The sequence below is a fragment of the Cherax quadricarinatus genome, chromosome 30 (assembly GCF_038502225.1).
Source record: "Cherax quadricarinatus isolate ZL_2023a chromosome 30, ASM3850222v1, whole genome shotgun sequence".
NCBI classification, from domain to species: domain Eukaryota; kingdom Metazoa; phylum Arthropoda; class Malacostraca; order Decapoda; family Parastacidae; genus Cherax; species Cherax quadricarinatus.
This window is the reverse complement of record NC_091321.1, coordinates 11,501,137-11,519,770: the sequence shown is the minus strand read 5'-3', so window position 1 is coordinate 11,519,770 and position 18,634 is coordinate 11,501,137. Positions and strand designations below refer to the sequence as shown.

Below are 18,634 nucleotides of genomic sequence, written 5' to 3'. Positions count from 1 at the left end.
TGATGGTAGGATTGCTGGTTTCTTTTTCTGTCTCATAAACACGCTAAGATAACAGGGATATCTTGCTACTCCTACTTACACTTTGGTCACACTTCACAGACACGCACATGCATATATATATATACATACATCTAGGTTTTTCTCCTTTTTCTAAATAGCTCTTGTTCTTTTTTATTTCTTCTATTGTCCATGGGGAAGTGGAAAAGAATCTTTCCTCCGTAAGCCATGCGTGTCGTATGAGGCGACTAAAATGCCGGGAGCAATGGGCTAGTAACCCCTTCTCCTGTATACAATTACTAAAAAAGAGAAGAAGAAAAACTTTATAAAACTGGGTTGCTTAAATGTGCGTGGATGTAGTGCGGATGACAAGAAACAGATGATTGCTGATGTTATGAATGAAAAGAAGTTGGATGTCCTGGCCCTAAGCGAAACAAAGCTGAAGGGGGTAGGAGAGTTTCAGTGGGGGGAAATAAATGGGATTAAATCTGGAGTATCTGAGAGAGTTAGAGCAAAGGAAGGGGTAGCAGTAATGTTAAATGATCAGTTATGGAAGGAGAAAAGAGAATATGAATGTGTAAATTCAAGAATTATGTGGATTAAAGTAAAGGTTGGATGCGAGAAGTGGGTCATAATAAGCGTGTATGCACCTGGAGAAGAGAGGAATGCAGAGGAGAGAGAGAGATTTTGGGAGATGTTAAGTGAATGTATAGGAGCCTTTGAACCAAGTGAGAGAGTAATTGTGGTAGGGGACTTGAATGCTAAAGTAGGAGAAACTTTTAGAGAGGGTGTGGTAGGTAAGTTTGGGGTGCCAGGTGTAAATGATAATGGGAGCCCTTTGATTGAACTTTGTATAGAAAGGGGTTTAGTTATAGGTAATACATATTTTAAGAAAAAGAGGATAAATAAGTATACACGATATGATGTAGGGCGAAATGACAGTAGTTTGTTGGATTATGTATTGGTAGATAAAAGACTGTTGAGTAGACTTCAGGATGTACATGTTTATAGAGGGGCCACAGATATATCAGATCACTTTCTAGTTGTAGCTACACTGAGAGTAAAGGGTAGATGGGATACAAGGAGAATAGAAGCATCAGGGAAGAGAGAGGTGAAGGTTTATAAACTAAAAGAGGAGGCAGTTAGGGTAAGATATAAACAGCTATTGGAGGATAGATGGGCTAATGAGAGCATAGGCAATGGGGTCGAAGAGGTATGGGGTAGGTTTAAAAATGTAGTGTTAGAGTGTTCAGCAGAAGTTTGTGGTTACAGGAAAGTGGGTGCAGGAGGGAAGAGGAGCGATTGGTGGAATGATGATGTAAAGAGAGTAGTAAGGGAGAAAAAGTTAGCATATGAGAAGTTTTTACAAAGTAGAAGTGATGCAAGGAGGGAAGAGTATATGGAGAAAAAGAGAGAAGTTAAGAGAGTGGTGAAGCAATGTAAAAAGAGAGCAAATGAGAGAGTGGGTGAGATGTTATCAACAAATTTTGTTGAAAATAAGAAAAAGTTTTGGAGTGAGATTAACAAGTTAAGAAAGCCTAGAGAACAAATGGATTTGTCAGTTAAAAATAGGAGAGGAGAGTTATTAAATGGAGAGTTAGAGGTATTGGGAAGATGGAAGGAATATTTTGAGGAATTGTTAAATGTTGATGAAGATAGGGAAGCTGTGATTTCGTGTATAGGGCAAGGAGGAATAACATCTTGTAGGAGTGAGGAAGAGCCAGTTGTGAGTGGGGGGGAAGTTCGTGAGGCAGTAGGTAAAATGAAAGGGGGTAAGGCAGCCGGGATTGATGGGATAAAGATAGAAATGTTAAAAGCAGGTGGGGATATAGTTTTGGAGTGGTTGGTGCAATTATTTAATAAATGTATGGAAGAGGGTAAGGTACCTAGGGATTGGCAGAGAGCATGCATAGTTCCTTTGTATAAAGGCAAAGGGGATAAAAGAGAGTGCAAAAATTATAGGGGGATAAGTCTGTTGAGTGTACCTGGTAAAGTGTATGGTAGAGTTATAATTGAAAGAATTAAGAGTAAGACGGAGAATAGGATAGCAGATGAACAAGGAGGCTTTAGGAAAGGTAGGGGGTGTGTGGACCAGGTGTTTACAGTGAAACATATAAGTGAACAGTATTTAGATAAGGCTAAAGAGGTCTTTGTGGCATTTATGGATTTGGAAAAGGCGTATGACAGGGTGGATAGGGGGGCAATGTGGCAGATGTTGCAAGTGTATGGTGTAGGAGGTAGGTTACTGAAAGCAGTGAAGAGTTTTTACGAGGATAGTGAGGCTCAAGTTAGAGTATGTAGGAAAGAGGGAAATTTTTTCCCAGTAAAAGTAGGCCTTAGACAAGGATGTGTGATGTCACCGTGGTTGTTTAATATATTTATAGATGGGGTTGTAAGAGAAGTAAATGCGAGGGTCTTGGCAAGAGGCGTGGAGTTAAAAGATAAAGAATCACACACAAAGTGGGAGTTGTCACAGCTGCTCTTTGCTGATGACACTGTGCTCTTGGGAGATTCTGAAGAGAAGTTGCAGAGATTGGTGGATGAATTTGGTAGGGTGTGCAAAAGAAGAAAATTAAAGGTGAATACAGGAAAGAGTAAGGTTATGAGGATAACAAAAAGATTAGGTGATGAAAGATTGAATATCAGATTGGAGGGAGAGAGTATGGAGGAGGTGAACGTATTCAGATATTTGGGAGTGGACGTGTCAGCGGATGGGTCTATGAAAGATGAGGTGAATCATAGAATTGATGAGGGAAAAAGAGTGAGTGGTGCACTTAGGAGTTTGTGGAGACAAAGAACTTTGTCCTTGGAGGCAAAGAGGGGAATGTATGAGAGTATAGTTTTACCAACGCTCTTATATGGGTGTGAAGCGTGGGTGATGAATGTTGCAGCGAGGAGAAGGCTGGAGGCAGTGGAGATGTCATGTCTGAGGGCAATGTGTGGTGTGAATATAATGCAGAGAATTCGTAGTTTGGAAGTTAGGAGGAGGTGCGGGATTACCAAAACTGTTGTCCAGAGGGCTGAGGAAGGGTTGTTGAGGTGGTTCGGACATGTAGAGAGAATGGAGCGAAACAGAATGACTTCAAGAGTGTATCAGTCTGTAGTGGAAGGAAGGCGGGGTAGGGGTCGGCCTAGGAAAGGTTGGAGGGAGGGGGTAAAGGAGGTTTTGTGTGCGAGGGGCTTGGACTTCCAGCAGGCATGCGTGAGCGTGTTTGATAGGAGTGAATGGAGACAAATGGTTTTTAATACTTGACGTGCTGTTGGAGTGTGAGCAAAGTAACATTTATGAAGGGATTCAGGGAAACCGGCAGGCCGGACTTGAGTCCTGGAGATGGGAGGTACAGTGCCTGCACTCTGAAGGAGGGGTGTTAATGTTGCAGTTTAAAAACTGTAGTGTAAAGCACCCTTCTGGCAAGACAGTGATGGAGTGAATGATGGTGAAAGTTTTTCTTTTTCAGGCCACCCTGCCTTGGTGGGAATCGGCCAGTGTGATAATAAAAAAAAAAAAAAATTCTTGGAAATATTGTTTGTGTGTAATTACATATGAGAGTTTATCCAGGAATGTTGAACTACAGCTCTTGTTACTGTTTCTTATCTTTTGGCTGATGTAAATGATTCTTGTCCTATCTATTTTAATCCTTGCTTAGAATTCACTTCTGTTGTACTGATCAGGTCATTCTGCTTATTTATCACTTTTATATTGAGGGTATTTTTTTTTCTGACATCTGTGGTTTTCTAGGTAGTAGGTTGGTAGACAGCAACCGCCTAGGGAGGTACTACTGTCCTGCCAAGTGAGTGTAAAACGAAATCCTGTAATTGTTTCACATGATGGTAGGATTGCTGGTGTCCATTTTTCTGTCTCATAAACATGCAAGGTTTCAGGTATGTCTTGCTACTTCTACTTACACTTAGGTCACACTACACATACATGTACAAGCATATATATACACACCCCTCTTGGTTTTCTTCTATTTTCTTACTAGTTCTTGTTCTTGTTTATTTCCTCTTATCTCCATGGGGAAGTGGAACAGAATTCTTCCTCCATAAGCTATGCGTGTTGTAAGAGGCAACTAAAATGCCAGGGCTAGTAACCCCTTCTCCTGTATAAATTACTAAATTTAAAAAGAGAAACTTGTTTTTCTTTTTGGGCCACCCTGCCTCTGTGGGATATGGCCAGTTTGTTGAAAGAAAGAAGAAAGATCTCTGTGGTTTATTTGGGTGTGAAGTTTCTAACTTTGCCCACTTATTATTCTTTCAACTCTACTATCTTTTTTTCTACACTGTATATGTCTGTATATGCCCTGGAGTATTTTTTTTTATCTGATTGTATGTTTCTTCATAGCTCTTGGATTGAATGCTGGTATACAAAGATATATTGTAGAACACTATAAGGAAAAACTGCTAACATATTTGATCAGCAATTGCTATTTGCTCCATAGTAGGAAGGGGGTTTTAGAGGGCAGAATGATATTCAGTCAATGTTTGGTAACACAAAATCTCTAGAAAAGGTATTAGTACTAAAATCACATTATAGTATTCATGCTGAAAAACAAAATTGAGCTTCAAATGATTATAGTGTAACTTAACAGTTTGTACTTACATTATATACATTACATTGCACTGCATGCAAGTAAGAGGCTCAGATTTGAAATTAACAGAAATAATACTTCATGAAAGAAGTGGGGAAAATACATCATAGGATCATTTACAGACTGCCAGATGATTGGGCTGTATGCCTATATATGGTTGCAGGGGTTGAGTCTTAGCCTCTGGCCCTGCCTCTCAAATTGCCACTTGCCAGAATCTCTCTCCTATAGTGTAAAGAAAGTATTATTCCAGGCTTTCTACATAAGCAAAAATAATTTTTAAAACATATTAATTGAAGTGATAATTTTCTTGAACTGCCTTGTTTAATTCATATATTGAATGTTCAAGACTTACACACAAAAATATTTAATCTATTGTTAGGTAAAAGGACACATGTGCAACTAATGTGACACTTTATTGTGGTGACGTTTCACTCTCCAGGAGCTTGATAGAGCTCCTGGAGAGCAAAACATCACCACAATAAAATGTCACATTAGTTGCACTTGTGTCCTTTTACCTAACATATTGTCGGTAATTCTACCAAATTAATACATATTTAATCCAGTAAAACAACACTCATGACTACTGCATGACCCACACTGAATTTTTAACTAATCCACTATAAATTAATGCTGAATTTATTTTATATACATATAATTTCTTCTTATTTATCTTTAATCATTTAATAATTGTAAATGTTATGTATAGTTATTTATATGACCCTCTTAGTACAGTATATATTAAAAAAAAAAAGAGGTAAATCTGCTGAATTTTCAGTCAGTATATACCACTCTAAAGAAATAAAAAGAAATATTTTGCTTACCATCATCATAACAGAAGCAGAGATAATGGTGAACAAGATGAAAAATCTAGACTGTTGCAACAGCAGTAGTATTACTGGAGCAAAAATTACATCACTCACCACCAAAGTAAAGGATATCAATGTGGTGGTTATTCCCAACAATCAAGCCACTCTTACGAAGAACACTGCTCGCCCAATTCCTCCCGATCAATTCAAATCAAACATTCTGAAAGGTAACTTGTCTTAAAGTGTAACAATTTCATTGTTTCTGTGTGTAATTACTTATTTGTGGCTAGAAATAGACCTATGCTTATGGTGTCCCATCCTTTTAATTTATTAGAATTATTGCTAGCCAACTTGAATTCTGGATGTGGAGAATATGGAACAGTGGGCAGGGATTTTGCAGTTCAGAGGGTCAATGGAGCTGTGATGTCTGTGCACCTCCTGCAAGACAGTTATGCTAAACTTTGCAATAGTGTATGACTACACACCTGTGATGTGCTGGTGACCAGCTCTAAGTTTTTTTTTCCTACTTCTGCAGCCTAGCCATGTACTTACCTATATGTAGTGGCAAGTCAGGTACTAGCTCCTGCCTCTCCTCTTAACTTGCCACTTTCCAGAATTGCTCCTTTGTGGGTTCTATCATTCCTGCTCTTATAACCAAGCCTGCCTGGCTTACTTGGTGCTTGCCTGATCAACTAGGCTATTACTGGCCCATATATCCATCACAACCTGGTTGATCTGTCAGCCTACCTGGAGGGTGTTACAATACCTGCAGCATTGTATTTCACAAACCTAATATGTTTTCTTATGAAAGGAATACTGTCTGCAATCTTTTTTGTCCATGCAGTTTCTGTTGTGACATAATAGTTACTTTGAAAAGATGTTCCTTTATTTTTTCTGACAGGCTCTCATAAACCTGTAAGTGGTAATATCTGCTATTTATGCTTTGGCTTTCAATGTTGGAAAATTCTAACTTTCCAAATGTAGATCTACGTTCTCTCGCTCAGCGCTCTGAATTTTTTTGGAAAAAAAAAAAAAAAAAACTTTTTTTTTTTTTTTTTTTTTAAACTAGGACATTTTTTTTTGTTACATAAATTAATGTAAAAAAAAAAATTTAGTCAGTACTTATGGAGATATAAGGCCGCAAAGTCGGCACTTGTCACTAACCTGATGGCAACACGAAGTGCTGCTGCTTGCAGAAATGTTGCCGATGTACCATTTTTCTCATTTTTTAATTTATATAATTTTTATGTTCTGATAATTACAATTTGTAGTACTTTTTGTGATTTCAAAGCCAATCTTTGTTCTGACACTAATATTAGGTACTGAAATAGTACTCAAATAGTCACAAACACAGTGGTATTGAACATTTTCACCTACCTTAGTCATACTGTTGTCTAGAAATATGTACATAGTGTTTATAGGTCCCAGCAATGTTTTGGACATGCAGAGTATATAATAATAACAATACAATAAGTTTCCTTGAAGCATGGTGTAAGATGAGTGTCATTCCACTGCTGACAGTGCAGTCACATTTGATGGACATGCACTGCCTTGGCTTTATTTGTTTTCACTGTTACACGTAAACATTCTGTCTGTCTAACTCTGTTTATCTCTGTCTCTGCTTATGTGTCTTTCTGCCTCTGTTTAGTTGTCTCTCTGTCTTAGAGAGAGAGAGAGCGACTTGTGAACCAACAGGTATTACACACCATAGAGAGTAGTCACACTTGATTCCCGAACAAGTGAAAATGCGTATTACTTGCCAGTTGTGCTTATTATGCATTATATCTACAAACACAGTATAGCACTTTGTCTGGATTTTTTGGGTTATCCTAAGTAATTTACACTATGTATAATTGTATTTATATGTAGCTGTGAGACAGAGATAGACAGAGAAAGAGATATAGATACAGACAGATGGAGATAGAGACTTCCAATCAGCCAGCCAGCCAGCCTGCCGAACACGTAGTACGCATTCGAGGATTGTTTCTTTTTACTTAGGGCATAGGTTATAGGACATTCTGGTAGAGTGACACTACCAGTGGTACCAAAATTGAAAGGGTGTTGCACAAATGTTGCACATGGGTTATTATCAAGGTTTTTGATATTTCCTTGACCATTTGTGGCCACATTCACCTCAGAGCCACTAAACTCAGGGTTAACATCACTTTCCTCTTAAAAGGGGAATGTTAGTACAATATGACATCAGTGAATCCCTGGTTTTGACGTGTTGTTCAACATGGTGCTCAACTGAACTGGTGCTCCCACATGGTAAGTACTAAGTGGTTCCAGATTTTTTTAATGCTGCGCACACTGAGTGATAAGACCCATTCTATGCTGACCAGGCATCTCAGGCCACTTGTGCCAATTTGGGAGGCAGGAAAAATAAAATGTAGATCTACATTTGGAGCACTAGCTGTAAGAACGTAGATCTACGTTTGGACAGTTAAGGGGTTGAAATTTTTTTTACTGAGAGCATTAGAACATGCACTGTACAGTACTACAAGAGGGGTAAAAGAGAAAGTAGGAATACAGAGGAACAAAGAGGATTTACGACAGGTAGGGGATATATAGACCAAGTGTTTGTATTGGAGTACAAGTGTCCCCTACACTTTGATAGGTATATTCCTGGCTGATGGCGCATAAGGCAAAATTGCATATAGCGGATTCCTGATAACATATAAAAGACAGGGATTTGTTCTCAGACCTAGCAAATTCCACGTATTTTTTCCTCGATTATTTTTTTACCAAATGAATTCATACTTTGCGAACGTTTATTTCATGCATGTATGAAGGCTTTATATTTTGGGGGGAAAAGATTGAGCAATAAATGTAGATTTATTATTTACATTGTGTTAAAATGTGAGCTGTTGGCTCACTGGGGAAGGAGTGGAGGGTTGTTAGTAGGTAGTCTGTGAGCCATGAAGGGAAGCCCCATCCTTGGAGAAGGGAGAGGAGAGGGGGATGGGTTAGCTGTCCCCAGAAGGATAGCCTATCCTGGACTGTTGGCCCTTTCCCCAGCTCATACTGAGATGACCCCTACCTCTCTTGCCACCACTGGCCAACCCATTTTGTTCCATCCTTTCCGGTGTGACTAGTCACTCTCAACAACCCACTCTGCCCCTAGCATCAACTCTGCATAAGTATTTATTTTTAATGATACTGTTGCCCTTCACTTTATGTAGCAGATGTGTTTCAGGCCAATGACAGCTGTACTAAGCTTACTGAGGCTATCACCCCCCCTTTTTTTTTTTCTCTCTCAACAAGTCGGCCGTCTCCCACCGAGGCAGAGTGACCCAAAAAAGAAAGAAAATCCCCAAAAAGAAAATGCTTTCATCATCATTCAACACTTTCACCACACTCACACATAATCACGGTTTTTACAGAGGTGCTCAGAATACAACAGTTTAGAAGCATATACGTATAAAGATACACAACATATCCCTCCAAACTGCCAATATCCCAAACTCCTTCTTTAAAGTGCAGGCATTGTACTTCCCATTTCCAGGACTCAAGTCCGACTATATGAAAATAACCGGTTTCCCTGAATCCCTTCACTAAATATTACCCTGCTCACACTCCAACAGATCGTCAGGTCCCAAGTATCATTCGTCTCCATTCACTCCTATCTAACACGCTCACGCACGCTTGCTGGAAGTCCAAGCCTCTTGCCCACAAAACCTCCTTTACCCCCTCTCTCCACCCCTTTCGAGGACGACCCCTACCTCGCCTTCCTTCCCCTATAGATTTATATGCTTTCCATGTCATTCTACTTTGATCCAATCTCTCTAAATGACCAAACCACCTCAACAACCCCTCTTCTGCCCTCTGACTAATACTTTTACTAACTCCACACCTTTTCCAAATTTCCACACTCCGAATTTTCTGCATAATATTTACACCACACATTGCCCTTAGACAGGACATCTCCACTGCCTCCAACCGTCTCCTCGCTGCTGCATTTACCACCCAAGCTTCACACCCATATAAGAGTGTTGGTACTACTATACTTTCATACATTCCCGGGAATTCTTTGCCTCCATAGATAACGTTTTTTGACTCCACATATACCTCGATGCACCACTCACCTTTTTTCCCTCATCAATTCTATGATTAACCTCATCCTTCATAAATCCATCCGCCGACACGTCAACTCCCAAGTATCTGAAAACATTCACTTCTTCCATACACCTCCTCCTCAATTTGATATCCAATTTTTCTTTATCTAAATCATTTGATACCCTCATCACCTTACTCTTTTCTATGTTCACTTTCAACTTTCTACCTTTACACACATTCCCAAACTCATCCACTAACCTTTGCAATTTTTCTTTAGAATCTCCCATAAGCACAGTATTATCAGCAAAAAGTAACTGTGTTAATTCCCATTTTGAATTTGATTCCCCATAATTTAATCCCACCCCTCTCCCGAACACCTAGCATTTACTTCTTTTACAACCCCATCTATAAATATATTAAACAACCATGGTGACATTACACATCCCTGTCTAAGACCTACTTTTACTGGGAAGTAGTCTCCCTCTCTTCTACACACCCTAACCTGAGCCTCACTATCCTCATAAAAACTCTTTACAGCATTTAGTAACTTACCACCTATTCCATATACTTGCAACATCTGCCACATTGCTCCCCTATCCACTCTATCATATGCCTTTTCTAAATCCATAAATGCAATAAAAACTTCCCTACCTTTATCTAAATACTGTCCACATATATGCTTCAATGTAAACACTCGATCTACACATCCCCTACCCACTCTGAAACCTCCTTGCTCATCCGCAATCCTACATTCTGTCTTGCCTCTAATTCTTTCAATTATAACCCTACCGTACACTTTTCCTGGTATACTCAATAAACTTATTCCTCTATAATTTTTTCAATCTCTTTTGTCCCCTTTCCCTTTATATAAAGGGACTATACATGCTCTCCGCCAATCCCTAGGTACCTTCCCCTCTTTCATACATTTATCACCCCTTATTTTTATATAATAGGAATCTTCAGTATACTTTACAAACTTCACAGATTATGTACAGTGTATATATATTTTGCACGTATAGAAATGGGACTTTACATAATAGCAGCAAAACCATATAAAGCAAGGAAAACCTGTAATTTATTTTTAAGAAAATAGTCACCAACCACATGCTGCATGCATGCTCATTCATTTCGTTACACACACTTATGCATACACTAACTCTCCTGTGTTAGACCAGATTTGTGTGTAAATTTTTTTCTAATACATATTTTAATCTCAGTTCTTCAATTATACCACATCTTACGTATATCATATTTTATTCATTTTTTTAACACGCTGGTCATCTACTGAGGCAGGGTGAACCAAAAAAAAAAAATTTCACCATCATTTACACTATCACTGTCTTGCCAGAGGCATGCAGATACAACAGTTTAGATGTCACTCTGAAAAGCAAATATCCCAAACCTCTCCTTTAGAGTGCAGGCTCTGTACTTCCCACCTCCAGGACTCGAGTATTTAATTATAGACATTCAGTATCTTACATTTTTAGACGCTGCTAATGTATTAACAATTTCGAGTCTTAAACTTGTAATGGCTTTATATTTAGTTCTGCCAAAAATGTTTATATGCTAGTTGAAGTATTGATATAAACATATTATAAAACAAAAATTCACAACACGTGTATGTACCTATTGGTTTATTTATTCATATTACATTATTTTATTTTATTTAATATAGCCAAAGCAGAAGAGGAGTTGAAAAAAGGACCAGTTAGTGCAGATATTGACAAAGTTTCCTGTGGAAAACTCAAAGTTGCAAATGGGTAAGTTTGTTCTCTATTGTTCTGTATCTATTGTGTGTATATTAGCCACAACAAACCATTTTCATTTTGATATTCATTCATGATTTGATAGTGTTAAGGATGGATAGAAACATTGTTCACTTTTCATTTCAAATTTTTTGAGCTTGTGGTTTACATTCAAATGGTACATTGCCTAAAATAGTCATTAAAAGACAAGCATTGCAGAACAGGCTTTTATTGGAATAACATTTTCCCCTGTGTAGAGTGGTAATAAGGTGATGGCTTGATGAAGTTCTAGAAAACAATATCTTTCATTTCTTTCAACGTACCAGCCGTATCCCACCGAGGTGGGGTAGCCCAAAAGGAAAAACCAAAGTTTCTCCTTTCAAATTTAGTAATATATACAGGAGAAGGGGTTACTAGCCCATACAAAACAATATGTCCCCATAAAAAAAAATGTGCAACATGTGTCTTTTTGCTTTTGTTGTTATTTGTTCCATTTGTGGTATTATAACTTATTCTTTGCATGTATACTAGCTATGTACATAATAGTGTTCTGAGACTGTATACTCAGTGAGCTACAGTTACTGGTGCTATATGTTATTTTGTCATTTGTAAAATTTCTTGTATAGCCTTTGCTGACTATTGCATATTCATGTATAACTGTGATGTCTAGATAAAATTAAAAAAATTTGTCTTGTGTTATGTACAGTAGGGCCTCGCTTTATGGCATTTCACCTTGTGGCTTTCTGCCAATATGGACATTTCAAATTATGACCAAAACTTGCTATACTGCTCCCCCCAGCTGACTTTCTAATATAGTCACCAGGGGCCACCCGGTTTGTTTACATTCTCTGTGAGCACCACATCTCTCATTATGTCTGGAAACTTTCCAAAATTTCAAGTGTTTTAAAGTTATTTCATATTTTATATATATGTACTCTGATAATTATACTTGTGTACCTGTACCTATCTAAATTTACTGTGCTGACATGCAGGTACACATTAAAATCACTAAGAGTGTCTTATTAGTCTTGATGCCATATTAATAATGATAATAATAATAACACAATCACTCTGAGGCATGTTAAATGTCGTATAAAACGTTAATATAGACATTTGCTTAATCCACCTATATTTTTTTAAAATATTTTTTATATTTTTCCAGTCGTCTTGCCAGAGTGTTGGAAAGAATAACGTTTTCTCTAGTCCAACACCAAAGAAAATGTGTACACAATAGTATTACTGGGGGTAAATGTTAATCCTTTCGTATGCCTTCACTCAGAGCGTCATTCCTTCTAAAAATGGCGTGTTACATGAGAATGGGAGTGTTGCTCTTTATTTATTCTACTGTACCAACATGGAAACAACTTGTACACAATGTAAGGTGTTTGTATTATGAAATAAGCTTTACAAATATGGAAATGAATGTGTATCAGCCCACCAGCCGCGTTCGTCTGCTTGTTTACGTGCTCTGCAGTGGACCCTTGGTTTTTATGAGTCTTGGTTATCATAAATTTTGGTTATCGGCAACTTTTTTTTTTGTCAAAATATAGCCTTGGTTTTCGTGATTTCCCTTGGATTTTGGCGGTGGTACGGTATGTGTCCCAGTGGCCCCGCACACACAAAGCATGCCACAGACGCACTCAACACCAGTCTGGCATTGTTTCTGGGTGAGTGAGCATCACACCCTACATTCATAAGAAACATTTTGCAATAATCCAGTGTTTTTTGTGCTTGCAACTGCTAAATAAGCCACCATGGGCCAAAAGAAAGCTCCTAGTGCCAGCCCTATGGTAAAGAAGGTGAGAAACACAATAGAATTCAAGAAAAAACTCGTAGCAAAGTACCAAAGTGGAGGAGAAAGAAGGGAGAATGTACCTTCTTCAGTGATTCTACGATATGTACGATACTAAAGCAGCAGGAGTCGATAAAGGCTATAGCCCCAGCCAGTGATAAAGCGTAGCATTAACAGTGTATCAAAGTGATTAAGCAATAGAAAAAGGACACGAAACTAACTCATCCAATGTTATTGGAAGTATATAGGGCCACTGACAACATGGCTGCCTCTGCTGCCACCTCCACCACCACTAATATGTACGGCTCTTATAAACCCAACAACACCACCACCACCACTTTCTCCTCACATACGTATGACATATTTTATTCATTCTAGAGTACAGTGGACCCCCGGTTAACGATATTTTTTCACTCCAGAAGTATGTTCAGGTGCCAGTACCGACCGAATTTGTTCCCATAAGAAATATTGTGAAGTAGATTAGTCCATTTCAGACCCCCAAACATACACGTACAAATGCACTTACATAAATACACTTACATAATTGGTCACATTCGGAGGTAATCGTTATGCGGGGGTCCACTGTATATATCATGTTTCTATGTTATTAATATTGTTTATTATGTCATATTAGATGAATTGTGATAGATAAATAAGCCGTAGAATTGATATTAGCATCATATTCGAGCATTTTGTCCTGTCGCCAAACAATAAACTCGCCTCCCTCTCCCCTCCTCCCTGTCTTCCATACACCAACAAGAGTCTTCAATAAAGGTAAGTGTGATGTTAAATGTTCATTATACATTTTATTAGTGCTTTATATTTATTTGTCATTCTTTTCTGTATGTAAATGTTTTTGGTTTTGGTGAATTTTGGTTTTCGGCAGACTCTCTGGAACGGATTAATCACGAAAACCAAGGGTTCACTGTACTCGTTCTCTCTCTCTCTCTTGTTTATTCATTTTTATCTCGTTGACTCGCCTCTCGCCCTTCATTAAGACTACAAATATTTTAGGAGAGAGGGAGATTACTTCCCGGTAAAAGTAGGTCTTAGACAGGGATGTGTAATGTCACCATGGTTGTTTAATATATTTATAGATGGGGTTGTGAAAGAAGTAAATGCTAGGATGTTGGGGAGAGGGGTGGGATTAAATTATGGGGAATCAAATACAAAATGGGAGTTGACAATTTCTTTTTCCTGATGATACGGTGCTTATGGGAGATTATGAAGAAAAGTTGCAAAAGTTAGTGGACGACTTTGGGAGGGTGTGTAAAGGTAGAAAGTTGAAAGGAACATAGATAAGAGTAAGGCGATGAGGGTATCAAACGATTTAGATAGAGAAAAATTGGATATCACATTAGGGAGAGGGAGTATGGAAGAAGTGAATGTTTTCAGATATTTGGCAGTTGATGTGTCAGCAGATGGGTTTATGAAGGATAAGGTTAATCATAGAATTGATGAAAGAAAAAAGGTGAGCGTGTGTTGAGGTATTTGCGGAGACAAAAAACATTATCCATGGAGACAAAGAGGGGAATGTGTGAAAGTATAGTGGTACCAACACTCTTATATGGGTGTGAAGCTTGGGTTGTAAATGCTGCAGCATGGAGGTGGCTGGAGGCAGTGGAGATGTCCTGTCTAAGGGCAGTGTGTGGTGTAAATATTATGCAGAGAATTCAGAGTGTGGAAATTAGGAGAAAGTGTGGAGTTAATAAAGGTATTAGTCAGAGGGCTGAAGAGGGATTGTTGAGGTGGTTTGGCCATTTAGAGAGAATGGATCAAAGGAGAATGACTTGGAGAGCGTATAAATCTGTAGGGGAAGGAAGGCGGGGTTGGGGTCAGCCTCAAAATGGATGGAGTGAGAGGGTAAAGGAGGTTTTGTGGGCGAGGGGCTTGGACTTCCAGCAAGTGTATATGAGCGTGTTATATAGGAGTGAATGGAGACGAATGGTTTTTGGGCCCTGACGAGCTGTTGGAGTGTGAGCAGGGTAATATATGGTGAAGGGATTCAGGGAAACCAGTGATTTTTATATAGCTGGGCTTGAGTATTGGAAATGGGAAGTACAATGCCTGCACTTTAAAGGAGGGGTTTTGAGATATTGGCAGTTTGGAGGAATATGTTATATATCTTTATATATGCTTCTAAACTGTTGTATCTGGACACCTCTGCAAAGACAGTGATTATGTATGAGTGAGGTGAAAGTGTTGAATGATGATGAAAGCATTTTCTTTTTGGGTCACCCTGCCTTGGTGGGAGACGGCCAACTTGTTGAAAAACAAAGTAATGAGTGTACTGTATATGCATTTTATCGTTCTAGGGCACTTTAAATGTCATAATTTATTATGTGTGGGTGGGGTGACAAGATGGGCTACCATACCTACCACACCTGACATTCTATAAATAAATACTATTCACCTCTCACCCTACATTAAGACTACAAATATTTTAAGGTAGGTAATGAGTGTACAGTATGTGCATTTTATCATGTGGGTGGGGTGGGGTGGGGTGGCCTGGCTGGCTACCATACCTACCACACCTGATTTCTTACCATAAACAGTACTCGCCTTTCATCCTACATTAAGACTACAAATATTTTGAGGTAAGTAATGAGTGTACTGTATATGTATTTTACTTTTTATTGTTTTTTAATGCCTAGTTCTATTGCTAACTTAATATATGTTAGTGTAAACTTATTATCTGGCATTTATATGCATTTATAAGTGGAAAAAATGGCGTTTTGCTTTCTGGCGATGTCCGCTTTCTGGCAGTAGCCTGGAACCTATGCTGCTGTATAAGTGGGGCCCTACTGTACTACATATATGAAAGGTACTTAGATTTTATACAGTAAGACATCATAATGCAAGAATATCCAGTATTTATTGATTTCTGTATTAAATTCCACCAATTAGATAAAAATTAAAACTTAGAAAGGTTTATTTTAAATGTTATAATGATTTTGATTATAAAAGTTTAATGAACCATGGTCAGTGGTACATGTGAACTCACTTGGAGAAATTGAAATAGAAGGGAAGAAGAATGCAATATTTTGATCTTAGATGAGGCTTTCTTCAGCAGTCTCTTCATTGTTTGTAGTGAATGTTAGTCTGAACTGAAGAAGACATTGCAGTTATCACTATAAAGATTACATTAGGAGCTTTAAAGTGAAATTGCTTTTTTGTAAGGTATAAGGGAGGAGAGTTTATTAGTGGCTTTTTATGAAATATTAACAAGTATGGTCCAGGGCCAGGATGCAGGAGTAGGAAAACTCGAATCCCTTCAATGGCTTGTACATATTTAACCCTTAAACGGTCCAAACGTATATATACGTTTTTTCAACATCTGAAAGTATGTAAAAAAATGTAGATCTTCTTTTTTGTTTTACATTTGAAAATGTGTAAAAAAAACTTTTATCTACATTTTTTTTTTGTTACATTTAAAAATATGTAAAAAAAAGTAGATCTACTTTTGTAGCACTACGAATTTGAACGTCGATTTGTTTGGACCGTTTTTCATGAATGCTCATACAAGCGAGTTCTGTGTTGGAGACGATCCTACAAAAAAAACAAGTCATTGGAATATTTGAAAAGTTATTAAAAATGTAAGGGTTTCATATATAATGGCCAAGTTATTTTTTTACATAACTTTTTAGATTTTTTTTTTTTTTTTTTTTTTTTTGGCCAAGCAAATGGTAAATGAAAAGTTTAGCAGGGATTTTGTGTATAGTCATCTCGAAATAGAGGACAAAGTAGCAAACTTGTAAACAAGTTCATAAATTGATAGGATACTAAGAAGCACCTTATTTCTAACCACTATACATTCTTTTTCATTCATGTACAGTTTATAATTAACACAATCCAATAGGATGGGTTCTCCTATATTCATAGTTATTCTTGTATACTGTAAATTAGTGCCTCTTTGCACTTAGCTTTCTTCTCATACATAAAGAATCCCTCGCTGTATTCTTTTATGCTTTGTCTCTGTCTCTCTCTCTCTCTCTCTCTTTTTCATTATCTTGCAATTATTTATGGTATTTTGTTATTAATACAATGTTCCCTGCACATAATGTTACTCAACTTGCATACTCTCATCCTGCAATTTCTATGTTAGTACTTTTAATGTTAAATTCACCTATGCCAACCAATCTATTGTTATGAACATTGAACAGTCTGATGTACAATAACACATTTTAAGGTAGTCATTAAGTCTGATGGAGCTTCTGCTTCACACATGTTTTCATGGTATACAATGTATCATTTTAGTAGCTTTATTCAATAGTTTTGGCAACATTCAACAAGCTTTACATTTTTAGCTTTATAATTTATACTGCACCTAGCACTATCTTGGTGACTAATAAATACATATAACTTAAGTCTTTTAAAAATTGAACTGTTTTGTTAGTTTCTTTAAACTCTTCTATCACTGGTGTATATGTTATATATTTAAAAGCTTTTGATGTTTGAGGGGGTCAGTAAATATATTTGTGTGATTTTGTATATGATGGTATTTTCTCTCTCTAAGTTTAATTGCTGTAATGTATCAAAGCTTTGAATTTTTTACATTTCATGTGTAATTTTAGGGAGGTGGCAGATAGCTCAGCTTGTAGTGAAGAGCCAGAGGGGGCCATTGATGGGTAAGGTGACTTTGTGCATAGTCTAGCATGCCATCTTTGCCAGTGTGACTGTTTCAATTAAGAAAAATCACTAATGATGGCATTTTAACATGAATGCTTTAATTCAACAGAGTGTACTAACTGTATAACACACTCTAACACACATTCTTTGGTTAACAAATTATACTAACTGGACAGCACACTCTAACATGCATGTCTTCAATAATGTTATCCTGTACTAACTGATCAACACAACTTAACATACAAGGTATATATCCTGAATTTTAGCAGATGGTAATGCTAGCCAAATACACCAACTGAACATGCATACATTGAATTTTGTTGATGGTATTTAGAGCTCATCCCAAACTTTATGTATTAAATATATTGTGAACTATAACAAATAATACTAACTGAATTTGCCAAATTAACCTGCATAACTTGAATGTTGTAGATGATACTGGCTATCCCAGCAAATATGCATACCGTGCATTTAACAAATTGTACTAATTGACCATCCATATAGCACATCTTGAATTAATGTATTTTATTTATTGGTTTACCAATCTATTGTTGACTCTAATATGCTATTAGCTGGGCATTCCAACTTAATGTATATTGAATCTTTATTCTCTCCCTTCTGTTGATGAATTATTAATTTATGTGGCAAGCATGCATGAGTGTGTTAGATAGGAGTGAATGGAGATGAATGGTTTTTAGGACCTGACGATCTGTTGGAGTGTGAGCAGGGTAATATTTTGTGAAGGGATTCAATGAAACCAGTTAGCTGGACTTGTCCTAGAAATGGGAAGTACAGTGCCTGCACTTCAAAAGAGGGGTTTGGGATATTGGCAGTTTGGAGGGACATCTAAACTGTCGTATCTGAGTGCCTCTGCAAAGATAGCGATTATGTATGAATGATGGTGAAACTGTTGAGCAGTAATGAAAGTTTTTTCTTTCTTTTTGAGTCACCCTGCCTTGCTGGGAAACGGCTATCGTGTTAAAAAAAAAAAATTACAGAAACTAGTTCACCTGACGTAAA

General features: G+C 37.6%; 1 protein-coding gene across 1 annotated transcript in view; it reads left to right on the top strand.

Moving 5' to 3' along the window:
* LOC128692490 (uncharacterized) overlaps positions 1 to 18,634 on the top strand; it is a 57,406-nt gene that overhangs the window by 10,102 nt on the left and 28,670 nt on the right. The window contains exons 4-6 of the mRNA XM_070089895.1: positions 5,422 to 5,619; positions 11,124 to 11,208; positions 17,560 to 17,613. Of these exons, the coding sequence (XP_069945996.1) occupies positions 5,422 to 5,619; positions 11,124 to 11,208; positions 17,560 to 17,613 (337 nt within the window). The remainder of the gene's footprint in view (positions 1 to 5,421; positions 5,620 to 11,123; positions 11,209 to 17,559; positions 17,614 to 18,634) is intronic.